Here is a 21878-nt window from a genome sequence, read left to right on the forward strand (position 1 = left end):
CTGGGGTCTCTATTCTGGTCCATTGGTCTATGTGTCTGTTTTTATGCTGATACCAAGCTACTTTCATACTATAGCTTTGTAATATAGTTTGAAATCAGGGAGTGTGATGCCTCCAGCTTTTTTCTTTCTCAAAATTGCCTTGGCTATATGGGGTATTTTGTAATTACATACAAATTCTAGGATTGTTTGTTTTATTTTTATGAAAAATACCATTGGAGTTTTGATAGGAATTGCACTGAATCTGTATATTGCTTTGGGGGTATGGGCATTTTAAAAATATTAATTCAATATACAGGACTTTTACCTCTTTTGTTAAATTTATTCCTAGGTATTGATATTTTATTCTTTTTGATGTGATTGTAAATGGGATTGATTTCTTAATTTCTCTTTCTGATAGTCTGTTATTACTGTAAAGAAACACAACAGGTTTTTAGGGATTGGTTTTCATATCAAGCAGCTTTGCTGAATTTGTTTATTATTTCAAAGAATTTTTTGATAGAGTTTTGAGGATTTTCTCTATATAATATCATGTCATCTGGAAATAGTGACAGTTTTACTTCTTCCTTTCCAATTTAGACACATTATATTTCTTTTTCTTACCTAACTGCTCTGGCTAGAACTTCCAGTACTGTGTTGAATAAAGGTGGCAAGAGTGGGCATCCTTGTCTTGTTCTTGATCTTAAAGGAAAAGCCTTAAGCTTTTCACCATTGAGTATGATGTTAACTGTGGGTTTGTCATATATGCCTTTATTAAGTTGAGGTACATTCCCTCTCTACCTGCTTTGTTGAGATTTTTTATTGTAAGTGGATTTTTTATTATAAACGTTTATCAAATGCTTTTTACGCATATCTTGAAATGATCGTATGATTTTTATCCTTCATTTTGTTAATGTGGTGTATCACATTTGTGGATGTTGAACCATGCTTGCATCCCTGGAATAAATTTCACTTGATCATGATACATGATCCTTTTAATGTATTACTGAATTCAGTTTGCTAATATTCTGTTGAGGATTTTTGCATCTATGTTCATCCAGGATATTGACCTGTAATTTTCTTCTTTGCATGTCATCCTTGTCTGGTTTTAGTGTCAAGGTAATACTGACCTCATAAAGTGTGTTTGGAAGAGTCCCCCCTTCTGCTTTATTGGAAGAGTTTTGAGAAAATTTGGTATTAATTCTTCTTTGAATGTTTGATGTAATTCACCAGTGAAGCTGCCTGGCCCTGGACTTTTGTATATTGGGAGGTTTTTGATTACTGATTCAGTCTACTTGCTAGTAATTGAACTGTTCAGATTTTTTTAATTTCATCATGATTCAGTCTTGGTTGGTTGCTTGTTCCTAGGAATTTTCCTAATTCTTCTAGGTTGTCCAATTTGTTGGCATATAATTGTTCATGGTGATCTCTTATGATTCTTTGTGTTTCTGTAGTATCAGTTGTAATATCTCCTCTTTCATTCCTAATTTTATTTATTTGAGTTCCCTCTCTTTTTTTCTTGGTGAGTCTAGCTAAGTTTGTCAATTTTGTTTATCTTTTCAGAGAACCAGCTCTTAGTTTTATTGATCTTTCTTATTGTCTTTTTTGTCTCTAGTTCATTTATTTCTGCTCCAATCTTTGCTATTTTCTTCCTTCTGCTAACTTTGGACTTCATTGGGACTTCTTTTTCTAGTTCCTGAGGTGTAAAGTTAGGTTGTTAATTTGACACTTTTCTTGTTTCCTAAGGTAGGCATTCATTGCTGTGACCTTCCCTTTAGAACTGTTTTTGCCGCATCCCATAAATTTTGGTGTGTTACATTTCCATTTTTGTTTGTATCAAGGTATTTATTGATTTCTCTTTTGATTTCTTCTTTGACCCATTGGTTTTTCAGTAGCATGTTGTTTAATCTCCACATACTTGTGAATTTTCCAGTTTCTTTGTGTAATTAATTGCTAGTTGCATACCATTGTGGTCAAAAAAGAAATTTGATACAATTTCAGTCCTCTTAAATTTATTAAGACTTGTTTTGTGGCCTAACATATGATCTGTCTTGGAAAATGTTCCATGTGCATGTGGGAAAAATGTGTATTCTGTTGCTTTTGGTTGGAATGTTCTGTATCTGTTAAGTTCATCTGTTCTAGCATGTTGTTTAAGGCTGATGTTTCCTTATTGATTTTCTATCTGGATGATCTATCCATTGATGTAAGTGGTGCATTAAAGTCCTTTGCTATTATTGTATATCTGTCTATTTCTCCTTTTAGGTCTGTCAATATTTGCTTTGTATATTTAGGTGCTCCTATGTTGGGTGTATAAATATTTACAAATGTTATATCCTCTTGTTGGACTGACCCCTTTATCATTATGTAACACCCTTCTTTGACTCTTACTACAGTCTTTGTTTTAAAATTTATTTTGTCTGGTATGAGTATAGCTACTCCAGCTTTCTTCTGGTTTCCATTTGTATGGAATATCTTTTTCATCCCTTCACTTTCAATCTGTGTGTGTCCTTACATCTAAAGTATGTCTCTGTAAGCAGCACATAAATGATTATTGTCTTTTTATCTGTTTAGCCACTCTATGTCTTGACTGGAGAATTTAGTCCATTTACATTTAAAGTAATTATTGATAGGTATGTGCTTATTGCCATATTGTTAAATTTTTCTAGCTGTTTTTGTACTTCTTCTTTGTTCCTTTCTTCTCTTGCTCTCTTCCTTTGTGGTTCGATGACTTTCTTTAGTTATATGCTTAAATTCCTTTCTCTTTATCTTTTGTGTATTTACTATAGGTTTTTACTTTGTGGCTACCATGAGGCTTACATGTTATACACACACACGCACACACACACACACATACACAGAAAGGGAGAGGGAGAGAGAGAGAGAGAGAGAGAGAATGAGAGAGAGAGAAAAATCTTATCATGTACATGATTCAGATTTCAGAGTTTTCAGTACCTCTATAACCATATTACATTAACAAAACCTCTGGCATTTCACACAAAATGCACTCTGGCAGGTGATTGGATATTGTGGAGAATACTGTCTACTACTCCACACAACATCCCCTTCTTGTGGACTCAAGAAGAATGTTCTCTCCAACTTAACACTGGGAGAAGTTGAGCTGCTTCTTAGTAGTTGCTGAAATGTTGCCAATATTTTGGAAACTTTGAGTTATGCTTCTTTTGTCTTTGGACACTAGGGAACTCAGGAACCATTTGCCATCCATACTTATATACAGGAGTTTGTGTACACTTAGTATACTAATTTTATCCCATTTCAATTTACTTGTCTACCCTAAATTTCTCTTTATTTTTGGCATTTTCTCCTATGATACTATGTGCACTTTTTAGAGACCACAGTTTTTTTTGAAAAACAAAGCAAAAATAGGGTAAAAAAGATAAAGAACTAAAGGACAGAAGGAGGAAAATTAGGAGAAGAAGAGGGAAGAAAGAAAAAAAAAGAAAATCTGAAATGGGTTGAAAAATTGTACAGTTGATTTGGGCTGCATAAATAGCTAAGGGAATGATTTACACACCACCACTACATTCTTAGCAAATCAAATCTTGGAATGCTTTTTCAATGTTCTTTTCTGCCAAACTTCTTTTTGTTGTTGATGTTGTTTTTCGTTTGTTTGTTTTTGGAGTTGCCTAACTTCTTGTGAACTTACTCTGGTAAGAGTTCCCGGTGGGTAAGTAACACATCTCATTCATCTTAGCATTTCCCCAGCCTAGCACTTTGTCTAGAACATAATAGAAGCTTAGTAAGTAGGCACTAATTGAAAAACATCATGCAGTACTCAGATTTTTAGGATGGTATGATATATTTTGGTATTTATTTAATGTTGGCTCTTTTAATTATTTCACCAGAAGCACAATAATAAGGTGAAAAAGAAACAGCTAGTGCTTATGGTGGGGGTGGAAGAGGGTTCTGTCAATGATTTTTCTTCTGCATGAAAAGGACACAGCTCTTTCAAATTCAGCAGCTGAGTGGATCCATATGCCTTCCAGGCAGAGTGTAGCCAGGGTAATGCTACAGATAATGTAATTAATTAACCCTTTTGTAGTCTCAGAATTTCAAACTTCTAGGTAATGGCATTTGTATAGTAATTTTCCTTGGTTCTATGTAAGATCTTTAACAGAATCACAAGATTCGCATTTAAATGTAAATGGTGGAAGGAAGGCAATGGAAGTTATTAAAATGAACACTTGATAAATTTGGATAAAAGTGGCTTAGTACAATAAACTGTATCTTACATGGTTATTTGTATTCAGGAAATCATTGGTGAATGCCCACAGTTGTGAGCCCCCCATATTTGAAAAATAAACCAAAAAATTCATGTGCTCGATTTCCCCAATTCTCTCTGCTTCTCTCCCCATCTCCTGCTGCTCCTCCTCCTTTCCCATTCATTCATGTCTCAAAATTCGAGCAGAACATTATCTAAACAATGAACAATTCTTCTGCTTTATGATTATAATTGTACACATTTTGAAGAAGTTTTTTTCTCCTATCCCTTACAAAAGGATATCTTACCCCAACCCTTCTCTTTCCAATTGTGGAAATCACTAGTATTAATGTGCCGGGTATTCATTTGTATTGATGAAGGTATAAATATAGCTATTGAATTGTGAGTCTTTAAACAGACATACTTAAAAAATCTTCAATATAATCTTGCCCAAATGTTATTTCAATGCCAGTTAAATCCAAAGACTGAAGATGATAGTAAATACAACCCTCTTATTTCACTTCTGGGGCTGTACTCTTTGGCCAGCCTGCGGTCTTTTGCAGAAAATGAGATTGGTTGCCTCCGTTTAGTTTTAGAAAATAATTTATAACGAAAATAGCTTATGATAGTCACATTAGTAAAAAAGGATAGAGAGGATTTAATGAGTGGGCGTGCCTGGAAAACACTAAAGTGACACAAAGGCAGAGGGTGTGTAGGCAGAAGAGGAGGGATGTTCTGTCAAAAGATACAGTAAATGTTTCATTCTAGGGGAATTTAATATATGAAGCAAGTAGACTTAATTTTAGTTGAGTATCAAACATATTCTCAGATGTAAGTTAATTTTCCTATATCAATGAGGCTTCAAGTTTGACAATAGAATATGATTGTGAGTTTCTGAATTGACAGAAACTATTGTCAGGGAATGGACAATTGAAGGCACAATTGTTAAGATATCCAGAATTGGGAAACTGAGGGCTTGTTAAAATATGGCCCAAATCCAGACCTTGTGAGATCATTGCCTACTTGAGCTGGCATTTGTAATCAGTTGTGACTGTGTGCCATCCTTACATCTTGTACGTTTAGGGCTTTGGATAGCTAGGGGTAAGCTGTTTATAAACAGAAAAGAAAATAGTTTTATATCATAAAGTTTCCCATGGATTTATTTGCCTTGGGTCACATTCTGTCATTCCTGATGTAACACATATGCTATTTATATTATAATCATATCGTTAAAGCTATAGATATCTCTGCAGATGTGGATAGAAATGAAACATTTCTATTCCTTTTGTTTTGTTCTTTCCATTGGGTATCCTGTTGTACTTCGGTCTCTGTGAGATTGGAAGCTCTGAAAGCACGTGTTTCAAGTAGGAGGTGTCTCTTTGCTCTCCTCTGCAGGTGTCTGGTATCAAGCCACAAGCCCAGGGGACCTCCAATAAATAGACATTTACCGCTACAACTGCAACTACCACATATAAAGATCAATAGAATAAAAAACTGAGTCCTACTCTAGGCTCCATGGTAATTTTGTTTTGACGAAACCCCAGGGCCAGTAAGGAGGGATCTATGGGAGGGAAAGACTGGAGAAGAAGGAAATTTTACCTGGTTTCTTATAATGACAAAACACATAAACTTGTTGAACACAGAAACGCTCTTCTAAGCATCTTCTGTGGACTAAGTGGGAAGGAAAGAGAAAGAGATAGATTGCATTTCTCTTCAAATACCCTGGTTTGTTAAACTCCTTCCTCCCATAATATCTAAGAAAATGAATGCAGTGTATTGCTTTACCCTGAACGTGGTCCATTCCATCATCATTGTCATTTCAGTAGAAATGCATTTCCACTCAGAGGATGATTTAAATAAAAGATTCCCCACTTGTAATCCAAGCTCCTTGGGCTCTGTGTTGCATTTCCTTTTTCTTTATCTTTTCTTAATTTTTTAAAAATTTTATCTTTGAACTATTTAGTTCAATTTGTGTTTAGAAAAAAGAGGCCTCTTTTATCTAAGGGAATAGAGATATGGTGGTTGGCTATTTCATTCACATTCTCCATCTAAATGTAATTTCAACGTCTTTTTGTTTTGCATTTAACAAATATAAATGTTTGTACAGAGGAATTTAGCTAATTTACATCTGTATCAGAAAAAAGTATTCTTTGGGGTTTTTTAACTACTAATTCTGCAAGGAAAGCTTGTTAGTGGTTTTAGGGTAGGATTTTAAAAAAAAGAAGAAAAGTGGGGTCATCAATGAAAGGTCTGCCCTGCTCTTCTGACTTTAAGGCCGTGCCTCGTTTTCAGGTCTATAAACTTCTAATATTCTCTAGACCCTCCTTCAGTATGTACAGAATTCCAGCATTTGAGCTACTGATATGATGGCTTGCAGATCTGTCCTAAGGAATTTTTTCTTAATACATAAGAGGTTCTGCGGGATGTCAGACTTTCTCTAGTCAATACTTTTTTATATATTTAAAATAGTTAATCAACAGAGACCTACTGTATACCACAGGGAACTCTGATCAATATTCTGTAATAACCTAAACAGGAAAAGAATTTGAAAAAGAATAGGATACATGTATATGTATAACTGATTCACTTTGCTGTACACCTGAAACTAACACATTGTTAATCAACTACACTCCAGTATAAAATTTAAAAATTTTTAAAAATACTTTTTTAAATGATAAATTTGTCAAATTCTAGGGCCTTGAAAAGGAGGCCTCCATGCTGCATTTTTCTAAAGTTTCCATTTCCTTCATTCTTCACTGTAACTATATTGTGTTTTCCTTTGACTTTCTTTCCTTGCTGCTGGGTAAATTGATCCTTCTCATATTTGTTTCCCCAAACTCCCTCAACTTCATGTATCTCTTGGCACAGGGCTACCTATAAGCACCTTAGAAAATAGAGCAAAACAAAATATTCAGCTATGTGGCTAATGAGGTAGTATAGTATTTATAATAGCAACGTCATAATTTAATTAAACAAATTGCATTATACCCCAAAATGCTATTTTACTGCTATTAAAATAATGATTGTAAACAATTTACAATGATACAAGAAAATATTTATTATATAATAAGTTATTATAGCAACTACAAAACTATGGATAATATAATCTCAACTGCATTCAAAAGTGTATACATAGAAAAAAGGCTGGAATGTAGTACACCAAAATGTACAATGATTATCTTTGATTGTTTGGCTTATTTTACAAATATTCTGCCTTGAGCATGTATTTCCAGCAAAAAGTACTGACAACCAATTTACTCAGAACCTACTGGATGTTTGGTACTGCGCTAGGTGCGTGCAGCTATTATCATGTTTAATGCTTGGCACACACTGTAAAGTAGTTATGAATTTCATTTTGCATAGAAGAAACCATTATCTCAGAAACGCTGTATAAATCATATTAGGTCACACAGCTAGTAATAATAATTATCATCCCCATTTTACAGGTGGAAACACCAAGGCTCAGAGAGATTAATTAACTTGCTTAAGGTCATCTTGCAAATAAGTAGCAGTATGGATTTGAACCCAGATCTTTCCGAGTGCAAATGTTGAAGTATTTCCAACATATCGCACTGTCTCTCTAAAAACAAATAAACAATGACAATGGCAACAAAAACAGTACATTAAAAAGTGTGATAAAGAAAGAAGGATATCCAGTAGGAAACAGAGGAATACTTTGTCTCTGCATCATTATCTCAGCTGGTCAGCTGTTCTTGCTAAGCCCTCTGGTCATTGTCCTTGTTTGTAGATCTGTGTATCATGTATGAAACACACAATACCTTTTTCATAGTGTCTGTCTTCTGAGAATTTCAAAATTCACATAATAAATATTTCCTGGTGTCTTAGTAAATGTTTTTTGTTGTTTTATCTAGTAATAATCCTTGTTTAACACAAATTAAGCTTCAGAGAGTTGAAAAGTTTGTATCCATTCCCAGTCTGCAAATAATGCATGCTCTGAGATTATATTCATAGTGTTTTTCCTTGACTAATGGTTTCCTGTTATTGGGCTCAGAAAATGCATATAGAAAGTGCAAACATTACTGGCATAAATATGGTATGTCACCAAAAACTGCTGTGGAAACTCAAAGATAGATAAGAAATAATGAGGTTTATAGATTCATTAGCATTTGAATGATGAAACATGTATATGTGTTACTTCTTTGATCAATACTGCCCTGGAGGGAAAGTACTGTATTTAATTGTCTTTCACAGACCTTCCACTGTGGACATCTGGTTGTTATGCAGTCCTGTAGCAGGACATTTCATTGCCTCAGTGTTGTAGAATTCAAGTTGCTATTTTATTACCAACAATGGTATATGTTATGAGAAAAACGTATGAAAGGCATGGTCAAAATGCTAGAAACACAGCCAGGAGGGTGCCTCTATTCTCTCTGCATTGCCTGGACTTGACTAGGAGGCATGCTATAGGTAAACATGTCATATCATTCTAGGTAGTTTTCAAATTTGAGTGTTTTATTATATGTGTTGTTTTAATTATCTACATCTGTTAGCTATTTCATTAGATGAGTTCCACTGCATTATGAATGCTTCCTTTTCGTAGACGCCTTTCATTTTGAAATCTCACAAATTTGTGAACTTTGCATATGCATAAAAGGCCAAGGCAATGTTTAATTGTGGGGAAAAAATCAAGTGCATTAGAGGCAGAGAGACCTGGCATCAAGTGCTGACATCATTGTTTTCCAGCTGTGCGATTTTTCAGGAAATTCTTCAATCCATGAATGCGTTACTTTCCCAATCTGTGAAATGGGGACATTAGTACCTATCTCATGGAATCTTAAACAAGTAGCACAAATAAAAAAGCCTGACTCATTGTGTAAATTATTTTCTTTCTCCCTTTTACCTCTTCTCAGTTATCTGTACTGACGAAGTATTCAGAGTGAGCTAGTGTACGTAGTAATAATCTAAAACAAAATTTAGTAAAAGTTTATTTTTTTTAACTAGAAATGTATTAGATGATGTTTATGGGGGAGGGGCAGAGGTTTGCGTAGTTGAAGCCTGTAATAAAATTAGGTACCTCGGTGCTGGCCTGTTAACGTGGAGGAGTGTGCTGCAGAAGCAAACACATGGCTGATGGGAGCTAGCAGCCAGTGTGGATGTCAAATATACCCTGAATAATCTGTAAGTGGATAACTGAGAATTTCTTATATTTAGTTTCTATGCTTATGACCTGGTGGCACACATGAGGGATGGGGTAATCCAGGAGTTAATGGAGGGCAAATTTTAAAATGCCCCGAAACTTATCTTGCTATAGAGAAGGATGCTGGTGCCTACCAGGTTTCTGCTTGTTAATTTCTGTGGTTGCTGCTACTGGGGAAATTGTCCTCATTTGCATTGTCTTTCAGTGACCTACCTGGAGGCAAACACCTGCAGACACTTTATGTTCACAGAAGTATCACTTGGGACAGAGACCCACATCCATTCAGTGCAGCCAACTATGTTAAAATAACATTATGGGCAAATATTTCAAAGCTTAACATTTCAAATGGTCGCTTCACATACTGTTTTATCCTCTCTTATTGCTCTTGAGTAATATATATCGCTGCCCACATAACTTCTTGGCCACTCCTTTGCCCTGTGTTTTTAACTTTTCAGATGGAATTCTTACAGAGTTTTAATTGTAGGTTCAGTAACTGCATTCACTTTTTTTAAGAGAAAAGAAAAAGTCCCTGGTGAAAGAATGACTTGATTTCAGTGGGAAAAAAAAAGAATAAAAAAATAAAGCAGAAATGCATTTGGAAATGCGATTAGTTATATGTTACAAATTATGCATGTGTGTGTGATTACATATTAAAGAGAATCTGTTATAAAATTTATCATTTGCATATTGTACCATATATAAATTTGTTTATTCTAAATATAAGTATATATGTATGTATAATGAAAAATATATATTGTCCACATAATTATAATTTATAAATTTTACATTTTAAGAAAAATGGTCTGGACAGGAAAATTCTGAATGTGTATTAGCATTTTTTAAGAGGTATAAGTTTTAAAAAAAAATTATGTCCGGGGCTTTCCTGGTGGCGCAGTGGTTGAGAGTCCGCCTGCTGATGCAGGGGACACGGGTTCGTGCCCCGGTCCGGGGAGATCCCACATGCCGCGGAGCGGCTGGGCCCGTGAGCCATGGCCGCTGAGCCTGCGCGTCCGGAGCCTGTGCTCCGCAACAGGAGAGGCCACAACGGTGAGAGGCCCGCGTACCGATAAAAAAAAAAAAAAAAAAAAATTATGTCCTTTGACATAGAATTCAGAATTCTCCGAAATAATGGTTTGGAGTTGAAATGTTTCCTTTCCTGAATTAATGTTCAAAGTCTTGTTTTATTTAATTAATTTATTTTTATTTGTATGTATGTATGTGCTTTAATAGTTATAGCAAAATAGATTCAGCTAGTTTGGGGTTACATGAGATTTTTTTTTTTTAAAGTACTTCTTCCCTCTGTAATGTCAAGATACTGTTTACACTGAAGCTATAAACTTTATGTTGGCTTAGTTACAGAGCTCACTGAAGGAGGAAATGAGTCATATTTAAAGAAAAATAGGTTAACAATTTTCAAAGTGATCATGACAGATTAAAATGTTTAGCACAAATGCAGTCAAAATGCATTTTAATTTTAATACAAGCTTCAAGTAGGCAAACCTCTGCCCCTCTCCCGTAAACATCATCTAATACATTTCTAGTTAAAAAAAAAAACTTTTACTAAATTTTGTTTTAGATTATTACTACGTACACTAGCTCACTCTGAATACTTTGTCAGTTATTATTTTTTTTAATGGCTGAAATAACTAAAAAGTCTGCCTTAAAGACTTCTTTCCCTTAGGCAGCCATACTTAAAGATTCTGGTGTTTCGGTTTTAGCTTTTCATTTAGCCCCTACTTAACCATGGAAATAAAGAATACAATTTGGGGTATTTTATATACATGACATTCACCAATTAATCTTTTTACTGGTATTGAGAAGCATCAGGTAAATCCTCTAACGACTACTGGTGGTAGATTGGGTTCATGTGTATTTTGAAGAAGAGGAAACTGAGAGACAGAAAGGAAGTATGTTACATACACATGCAGAGACGGGATGTGGCCATAAATATATTCTGCTTAGCGATCCTAGGACTCACATTATAAGAGCAAACAGCAGATGAACTCCCATTTCCAGTAAGGCTACAAAGCCCCTGGCCAAGACACCTTCATTCCTTCATTGCCACGCAATAGCTATCATCCCGCTAGCGCCTGCGTCTTTTCTCCTCAACTCAACTGCGGCTTATGAGGATTTATACTTTCTTATTACCATCCTGGTCCACTCTGTCTAACATTCTACTTTCCATAAGGATCGAGTTTTATTAGATATTTGGTTGAAAAAAATTCCTGTGAGTATTGTAGTGCACATAGAATGATTTACTTTATAGAGTTAAAATATTTAAAGAAATGAAAGGAATACAGTGGATGCTAAAATAAGTGAGGCTTTTTAGAAATTATTATTATTTTTTAAAAACTTTTTATTTTATATTGGGGTATAGCCAATTAACAATGTTGTGATAGTTTCAGGTGCACAGCAATGATATCTATTGATGTGATTCATACATCTCGGAACTAAGTTCAGTATCACCTATTATGGCTTTTAATAACGGTTACTTTCTGTTTTCTTCTAGGAAACCATCAGGTGTCTCCTGGGCCCATAACAGAATCTACCTGCTCTTCCTGAGCAGAATTCAAGATTCTCTGTTCTCCCGGGCCATAGCCACTAAGTGGGGAAGCTGAGGCATTTCTACTCCTCAGATCAGGTAAAATACATCGTAGCTTCAAGAGAAGAGTAGCTTGATTTTGTTTGGATCTGAATTCTCCATAATGGAGAATTGTAATAATCACATGTTGACTATATTTGCTGCTATTTTCATTTCCCTTGCATAGAATAATCCAGCCAGGGAGAGTTTGGGGGAAGAAACTGGAAATGTATAGAACTGCTAGGAAGAGATGCACCAACCCCTCGTTAGAATTTGAGACCAGCTCAGCTGATTAGTGGATAGACACACTAAGACACCACACTTCCTCCCTCTGATGGAGTCCATGTTAATTTTGAAAATCTAAAACCAAAGACTCATTACCCCCAAGAGGATGTGTTCTAAGTCAAGGTGCAGAAGAGGCCAATGGATGTGCCCGGCATATCCATCCCGCAGCCCATGGGTGTATAGTAGAATCAGAAGTTGCCAGGATAAATTTCTCCCCAAGCAATCTCTTTTCCTAGATTTTCCATGAAGAAACCTGACACAAATCTGAAAATATTCATTTCTGATTACCAGCGTCTTCATCTGCAAGTCCTGTTCGTTTTTCCTTCTCCCGCTCCCAGCCCACCTGCTCTGACCCCTGGTACATTTCAGAGAGGGGAAGAGAATCCAGGAGGAGAGACTGTGAACTTAGCCACAAAATAAGTCAAGGGAGAAATGAAGTACTAATTAAGAAAGCCGGGGTGTTATGCAAATGCTCCTGCACCAAAGGCAGCCTAATGAGTGTGCCCGGAGTGGCTGGGCGTCTTCGCTGCGCTGACAGCTGGCTCCCAGGAAGGTCAGGCGCAGGCGGGGCGAGAGAGCATAATCCTTCAGATTGGCAGCTCTGCCCCCTGGTCACCGTTTGATTATCTCCCAAATTGCTGTATTTCACAGAGATAATGATTTTTTATGGTCACAGATTTGAAGACAACTGCTGTATCCTCAGGGTTGTCATTCTGCAAGGAGCTGAGGCTGCTTCCTTCAGAGGACAGAGAGGGGAGAGAGAGTTTCTTCTCCTTTTCTCTCCCTTGCAACTTCCTGGAATGTTTTCTTATCATCATGAAAGCAATATCTATTATTAAGGGAACCACCCCAGTTCTGATTAGTCCCAACCCTTTTCCTGTTCCTTATCCAGTGCTTGGGTCTGGAAGTCTCTTACTCTGCTCTTCCAAGTGTTCCAGAACTTTCTCACACTCAGGAGAAGGATGCTGTTCTCTCTGCATACCTCAAATTTTCTGTACGTAGAATGAGAAGAGGAAGGTTCACCTGGTGCCTCTTAAGAATCATGTGTATGAGTGTAAGAGTGAATGTGGATGTGTGTGTGTGGGGGGGTAATTCATCTGCACCATTACTTGGGGCCCATCTGGGAGCTCAGGACGGAGCAGGTCACCTCCGCTGAACGCAGGTGGAGCTTGCCCAAGGTGGGGAATGAGGCTGTGAGTTCTTTTTTAAAAATGTTTATTGAAATGCAGTTGATTTACAATGCTGTGTAAGTTTCAGGTGTACAGCAAAGTGATTCAATTATATATATCTATGTACGTAAGTATACATATACATATATATATTCTTTTTTAGATTGTTTTCCATTATAGGTCATTACAAGATATTGAGTATAGTATACTGTGCTATATAGTAGGTCCTTGTTGGTCGATCAATATCATTTGAGTTCTTTTAAAAAGCCTTCAAGGTGGAAACTTTTGCCTGGGGTTCCCAAGTAGGATTTTCATTTAATTCTGATGTAAAAGCAATCAGGAAAAAAAAATGTTTAACCATGATTACTCCCCTTGAAGACTGGTTTATTTAACATTAGTTAAATGATTACTTGTGAGCTCAGGACTAAAAAGAGCATACTTATTTTTCTTTAAGAGAGTGACCACCGAAGTTGCGAAGTTCCAGTGTGAACTTGATTGTCTATTGATACTGAGACGTGACTGTAGTAATCTGAACCCAATTTCTGCAAGGATGCTCTTCTGACCTGGTAAGTGAACATCAACGTTTTACCACTGGAAGCGCTGCAACTTGGAAACCATCATGTTTCAGTTCAGCCTTAATTATTTCAACATTGCTGGCATTTTAATATTTATGAAGAAAAGGATTGCCTGGAATTCATATTTTAAATCAATTCTCTCATCTTAATTGAAGGAAAGGTAAACAGTGTAAATGAAACCCACTTGGCTTGAGGTCTTGCTGATGTGAATCTAGAAAACAAATTCAAAGGTGGCTTGATTTTATCCTGTTTCCTATCAAATATTAATTTCCTAATATTTTTCACTATTTCTACTGTATTTAGTTAATATGCATTTATTTTATTTTAAAGTATGGAAGTTATTTATATGTGGGGGTCTATGCGTTGATCTACAGAGCTGTCTTCAGAATTTAAAAAAGGGAATATACTATCATTTATCTTCCCATATCTGCAACTAGAAAAAATGCAAAACTGAGCGCTTCTGCAGGTTGACTACCCACACAGGCATCAGCAGGTCTAGCCTTTTTTTTTTAACCTGAAAGGCCTGTCTCTACTCCTAGATAAGTTTACATTGAGAAATATGTTACTAGCCTCACTAGAGAGATAAGATGCTTCCTTGGCATTTTGGTGCACATTCATATTATGAGTAACAAAGCCTGATTTTTTTTTAGGCATTATAATCGGCCCTCTGTATTCTCAGGGGATTGATTCCAGGATCCCTGCAGATACCAAAATCCATGGATACCTTTTACAAAATGTTGTAGTACAGTTGGCCCTCGGTATCCATGGGATCCAGATCCGTGGTTGGTTGAATCCCTGGACGGAACCTGTGTATAGTGAGGGCTGCCTGTAAATTATTTTTCAACAATTTCAATGATTCTTACCAAGTATTGCTCTACGAGTAAAGGAAAAAAAAAAAACATTTAGCAAGGTTAGGAGGGCAAGGTGAAGGGATTGGGATTGCTGTTCTAGACGGGCTGGCCACGGCTCTTGAGCAGCTGGTATTGAGCTGAGACTTGGAAAGCCATGTGCATATCAAGGAGAAGAGTGTCCAGACAGAAGAAACAGGGGAGGTCATGCATGGCTTGTTTGAGAACTAGCAAGGAGAGCATTGTGTCTGGAATGGAGTATATACAAGGGAAAGGGTGGGAGATGAGAACTGGGCATGGCTTGGAACCAGGTCATAGATGTTTTATAGATGATGGGGGGAGCGTGGATTCTGTTCTAAGTGGAATGGACAGCTTTAAACAGCCTTCTGCAGATGGATGTTGAGGATTTCCACTGTTCACAATGATGAAAACACTGAAGGGGACATCCTTGCGTATAAACCTTTGTATGTGTACATTCATTCATCCATTAAATAAATATTATTGAGTGCCACTCTGTGCCACTGCTGTGCTAGGCACTGGGGATCCAGTTGTGAAGAGAGCAGACATAGTCTTTCCAACACAGAGCTTATAGTATATGGGGTATATGAGCTCCTATATTTATCTTCAGTGTATAGTTTAATTATTTTTAAGGGACCAGTCTTAGAAATGAAATTACTCCATCAAAATGGATGCTCATTTCAAACCATACATACATGGATTATAGAAGAAAGAAAAGTTGTACCACTGTACAACTGTACAGTCATATAGTGTCATTTCTAAATATTTAAAATATGCAAATGTTATAATGCTATAAGGACTAACTTTCCATGTTGATCACTGTGGAAATATTAAGTGTATCTGCAGCATAAATTTCTGAGTGGAATTGCTGGGTCACATGGTATGTTCATTTATAATTTTTTGGATAGTGCCAAACTTACGTCCACAGAGGTTGTACTAAGCAGTGTATGAAAGTGTTGTTTCACATAAACTACCTGCCTCCTTGATAGGTGCAAAATAGTATCTGTGTAGTTTCAATTTGCATTTCCCTGATTAGGAATGAGTTTGAGCATAGTTTAATATGTTTTAGAGCCATTTATTTGTATTTCTTTTTTTGGTGAATTTTCTGTTAACGCATTTTTTTGTTTTGTTTTGTTTTGTTTTGTTTTTTTTGTTTGTGGTACGCGGGCCTCTCACTGCTGTGGCCTCTCCCGTTGCGGAGCACAGGCTCCAGACGCGCAGGCTCAGCGGCCATGGCTCACGGGCCCAGCCGCTCCGCGGCACGTGGGATCCGCCCGGACCGGGGCACGAACCCGCGTCCCCTGCATCGGCAGACGGACTCTCAACCACTGCGCCACCAGGGAAGACCTGTTGATGCATTTTGCCCATTTTTTTTTGCACTAGTTTGTTGGTATATTTATTATTTATTTATATAAGCTCCTTGTGTTTTAAAGAAGTATGTGTTACACATATGTTCCCCAGTTAATAATCTTTTCCGTTTTGGTTTTACTTATGGAAGTTATTGCCACACACAAATTTTTTTTTTATTTTTATAGAATTGAATTATTCTATCTTTTCTTTTATGGGTTTAATGTTTTGTCTTCTAGGGGAAGGTTTAAATGAGTTGCAAATTCTATAAATTCATAAGATTCTGGTTTGAGTTTATAATTATGTCTGCCTTTCTCTCTTCTTCTGAATTTAAGTTGTTTGAGAGCAGAATCTGTGTGAATTAACTTGTATAAATGGCTTTATATGAACGAATCCCTTTAATCCCCATAATATCCCAAAGAAGTTGGTACAATTATTATTGTCATTTTACAGAGGAGTAACCTGAGGCTCAGAGAGGTTGAGTCACTTGCTTAGTATCACACAGCTACCAAGTTAAGATGTCAGGATTCCAGATCATGTATTAGGATGCATGGGAGGCATAGTCAATGAAAGTTAACAGATTTTTCTGTAGAACAGAATCAACTGTTGCAATCTGTGACCATAGGATACCAAGTGTCACCATAATCACCCTCTCCCAGACCCCGACTCCCCCCCAACATAGATGAACCGTCCCGAGACAGCTGTGCAAAAGGTATATTTTTCCAAAATCATATGTAAAAGAGTCTAAAGCTGAACTTATTGAACAACTTATTGAACAACAACTCTTTCTCATATAGAGACATTAAAAAAATGGGAATTCCTTCCCTGCCCCTCCTTATACCAAGAGAGGTTTGCATACCAAGCTTTCTAGACTTATCTGTGGGGTTGAGCTTAAGCCATCAGCCAAGCAGAAACCTATTGATGACCTAGAACTGGACAACAGTGGATTTAGGCATGGGCAACACGAAGAGGTATGAGTCATGTAGGTTTTTAAGCTCTAATGTGCTCCCCATTTGGAACTGCACAACACCTGGGTGCTGCATTTGATTCGCAGCATCTGTATGGGCAGGGGAACTTAAAGGAGTCTTCAAAGAGGCAACGTGCTGGCACTGCCCTCTTGAATGGGGTTTCTGGTTAACAAATTGATCAACTGGGCAGTCATTCCATCCGAATACCCATACTAAAAAGGCTACCTTTGCACATTTTCAGACAATAAATATATCTTAGAAGTTTGTCTTTGTGGCAACCTCTGTGTTCCTATTGAAGGAACATCATTAATCACTTCATTCAATGTTGGCTATGTTTATCAATTTTTCACCCCAGAAGCATTTTTCATTATTTTTAAGTGAGTAATGCTAGCTATAAGCATTAAAATAAAATCACTTTGCCTCCTTTTAACTCTAGACTTGACTTTTCTGTATCTAAGTATCCAGTCTCCTATGCACAGCACCACTGACAAAAATGTAGGAAATTGACCCCAGTTTATTCAATGTATGTGTAGTGTGAACCTGCTACTTGCCAGGAAATCTGAACCCCTGAATTCCAGGACTCAGAACCATCACCATGGTGAATTTTAGAGTATTTTAACACTCTCAAAATAAATCTCATACACTTTTAGCTCTCACCCCCTATTCTCCCAACCCCCTGCTCCTAGCTGTAGGCAACTACTAACCTACTTTCTGTCAACATAGCTTTCCCCGTTCTGGACATTTCATATGAGTGGAATATATATGTTATCTTTTGTGACTAGCTTCCTTCACTTAGCATTGTGTTTTCAAGGTTCATCCATGTTGTAGCATGTATCGGTACTTCCTTTCTTTTTTATGGCCAAGTAATATTCCGCTGTATGGATATACCATATTTTGTTTCTCTTTTTATCAGTAATTGACACCTGGGTTGTTTCCACCTTTGGCCTATTGTGAATAAGGCAGCTATAAACATTTGTGTTTAAGTTTCTTTGTGGACATCTGTCTTAATTTCTCTTACATATATATCCAGGAGTAGAATTCTGAATCATATGGTGACTCTGTGTTTAATCTTTTGAGGAACTTCCAGACTTTTCCAAACTCGCTTCACCATTTTATAGTGTCTCCAGCAGTGTACGAGGATTCCAACTTTTCTGTATCCTCACAAACCGTTGTTATTAGTTGTTAGTAATTTTGATTATAGTCAACTTAGTGGCTATGAAGTGGCATGTCTTTATAGTTTTAGTTTGTTGTTCCCTGATGGCTAATGATTTCCAGCATCATTTTGGGTGCTTATTGGCCATTTGTATATCTTCCTTGGAGAAATGTCTATTCATATCCTTTGCGTACTTAGTAACTGGGTTGCCTTTTTACTGTTGAGTTGTAAGAGTTCTTTATGTATTATGGATAAAAGTACCTTATCAGATACATGATTTGCAAATATTTTCTTCCATTCTGTGGATTGTTTTTTCACTTTCTTGATGGTATCCTTTGAAAAACGGAAGTTTTTAATTTTAATGAAGTCAAATTTACCTATTATTTTTCTTTTGATGCTTGTGCTTTTGGTTTCATGTCTAAGAATTTTTTGCCCAAACCAAGGTCATGAAGGTTTACCCCTCTATTTTTTTCCTAAGGTATGTAGTTTTAACTCTTATTTTAAGTCTTTGATATATTTTGAGTTTGTTTTTACATATGGTGTGAGATAAGGGTCCAAATTAATTCTTCTGCATGGGGCTACCCAGTTGTCCCAGCACCATTTGTTGAAAGGCTATTGTGTCCCCATTGCATCGTCTTGGAAATTTTGTCTAAAAACAGTTGACCATAGATGTATGGATTTATTTATAGACTTTCAATTCCATTCCATTGATCTGAATGTCTGTCCTTATGCTGGTACCACACTGTCTTGATTACAGTTGCTTTGTAGTGAGTTTTGAAATAAGGAAATATGAACCCTCCTACTTTGTTCTTGCTCAAGATTGCTTTGGCTACTCTGGGCCCCTTACAAATTCAGATGAAGAGTAAAATCAGCTTGTCAATTTATATGTAGAAATCAGATGGGATTCTGATAGGGATTTTGTTGAGACTGCAGATCAACCGGGGAATATTACCATTTTAACCATGTTAAGTCTTCTGATTCATGAGCAACGTATGTGGGATCTACATGTCAGCTCTGCTTCTACTCAGAGTCTTTGCATTTTTTTCTTTTTTTTTTTTTTGCGGTACGCGAGCCTCTCACTGTTGTGGCCTCTCCCGTTGCGGAGCAATAGGCTCTGGACGCGCAGGCTCAGAGGCCATGGCTCACGGGCCCAGCCGCTCTGCGGCATGCGGGATCTTCCTGGACCGGGGCACGAACCTGTGTCCCCTGCATCGGCACGCGGACTCTCAACCACTGCACCACCAGGGAAGTCCTGCATTTTTTTCTTTTGATGCTCACCCCTGAATGTTCCCTGACCTTCAGATGTTTCTTCAAATGCACCTTCTCAGTGAGGCCCTCTAGGCCAACACTTTATCCTTCACATGCACCTCTTTTCTCTGTTTTCTACATTATCTTATTTCTTAACAATTATCATTATTTATTATATTTTATATTTTTCTAAGCCCTAAGAATACAACAATGAGCAAAATGAACAAAAATCCTTGCTGTCATGGGGTTTACATTCTAGCAGGAATACAGATAATTTTAAAAAAGAAAAATATGTAAAATGTGCAGAATGATAATAATACATCCCGTGTGAAAACTAATGTGAGAGAAAGAAGAACCATGTTAGGATTGCAATGATGAATAAATACAGTCTTAGACAAGGTGGCCAGAGGCCAAGGACAAGCCAGGGAGGCAGGTGGGTATCTAGGGAAAGAGTATTTGGCAGAGGGAACTGTATGTGCAAAGGCCTAGAGGTGGGAACAGACTTGGACTTTCAGAGAGCAGTTGGGAAACCAGAGTGGCTACAGCACCGTCAGACTGAACTAGGGAAGTGGTAAGAGGTAAGGAGTGAGCCAGCCATTTAGGGCCTTGTAGGTCATTTTGAATAGAATTCAGTGTTCAAGGAGATTAGGGATTTTGTCTAAAGGAACATTCTCTGTATGTGGCTCGTGCTCCCAAGTGTTTATGATAAGAATAAAGGAAGAGAAAGCAGAAGTGAAGTAATAACATTGTCTGATGTCTAACACCATAGCAGTGTTTTATAAACTAGCTGGATATTTTAATTAACTGCATGATTGCCTCAGCTATCAACTGTGCCTAAATGGATACTAGTTATGTCATTTATTAACATAGAATATTTTAACATGCTAGCTTCCTCCCTCCTTTGGGCCTGGAGGACTTTAGTTGGTTTACCTCTCAGGTCTGCTGTAAAACCCACTGTTGGTATGTTTGGTGAAGAACACTTCAGATACCTTTAGGCCATGATAATATAATTTAATGCTAGCAATTTGGATCACTGGGTTGTGCGTGGGGAACTCAATGAGAGAGGCACATTTTGAATATAGTAGATAGGCAGATAGATGATAGATAGAAGCACTAATAGAAGCATGTGCAGTTTTGACTGGTTAGTATCCCTATTTAGCCTGCAGTTCCTCTGATCTGGTGATAAAAGTGTTTGTTTTGAATGATTCCATGGCACTTTTACAAATTTAAACGTTCCCAGGATAAGGACAATTCAAACAATAGTGTATAAACAGTAAAGAATGGCAGGGCCTGTGGCTAAACTGGAGAATATATGCCCCGCCTACAGGCAATCAAATTCAAATTTTTAAAAAATTCAACTCCGTCTAAACAAAAATTGTCAGCTCTTGGTTACTACACAAGGCTGGCACTCTGCTGAAATCATTAGGTGAATTACCTCATTAAGTCCTCCTAATAAATTATATGAGGCAGGTGCCCCTATAACCCCCATTTTCCTGCTGTGAAAACTAAGACTCAGCAAAGATAAGTAGGTAACTATGAAGATGTAGAGTCAGAATGTAGAGACAAGCATTCTGGTTTCATAATCTATATTCTTAATCTATGTTCTTAATCACTGTAATAAGCAAACTATAACTGGCAGATAATCAACCAGTTATTTTTCCTCCCCATGGATTATGAAGAAAGTAGGATTTGGAAACATGTAGAGGAGCATTATCCTATAGATATAAATGCAAGCCACATATGTAATTTAAAATTTTCTTATAGCCTCATTTAAAAGAATTTAAAAAACCATGAAATTAATCTCAATAATATGTATTTTTAATCCAATGTATTTAAAATATTACTGTAATATGTAATCAATGTAAAAATTATTGATGAGTTAGTTCGTTTTCTTTCTAATATGAAGTCTTGGGAATTGGTGTCTGTTTTACACAGCTCAAATAAGAGTAGCCACATTTCCAGGGCTCTGTAGCTATAGCGGGATTATGGCTACCATAGTGGATAGTAAAGATTCAGACGATTAGCTGCATTTTTCACATTTAATTTTTCCTTCTAGATGATTTAATTAATCATCTAGAGCTGTAATTTAATTAAACTCCATTTTCTTAGAGGTAAAACAGGAACTCCACCAGTATAATAATTACAGGGGAGGAGGTGCCAGGAGGTGCTATCTTCTGATCTCATTAGTAAGATTGTATGAACTCTCAGCACAAAGAGTTTGAGATCCTGTAAATTTATGGCCTAAGTTATATGGGGTTTACACATATGTACTGATGTTACCTAAACTATCCCTTCCTATAACATTCTCTTTATGAACCAGTTCAGTGGATGGA

General features: G+C 36.8%; 1 protein-coding gene across 1 annotated transcript in view; it reads left to right on the top strand.

The window, feature by feature from the left end:
- Positions 1-11935, top strand: part of LOC309966802 (uncharacterized protein) — a 288055-nt gene extending 276120 nt beyond the window's left edge. The window contains exon 4 of the mRNA XM_082847113.1: positions 11863-11935. Within this exon, the coding sequence (XP_082703239.1) occupies positions 11863-11915 (53 nt within the window). The 3' untranslated portion in view covers positions 11916-11935. The remainder of the gene's footprint in view (positions 1-11862) is intronic.
- The last annotated feature ends 9943 nt before the right edge of the window (positions 11936-21878 follow it).

This window comes from Leucopleurus acutus, assembly GCF_964270905.1.
Source record: "Leucopleurus acutus genome assembly, chromosome: 10".
Taxonomy (NCBI): domain Eukaryota; kingdom Metazoa; phylum Chordata; class Mammalia; order Artiodactyla; family Delphinidae; genus Leucopleurus; species Leucopleurus acutus.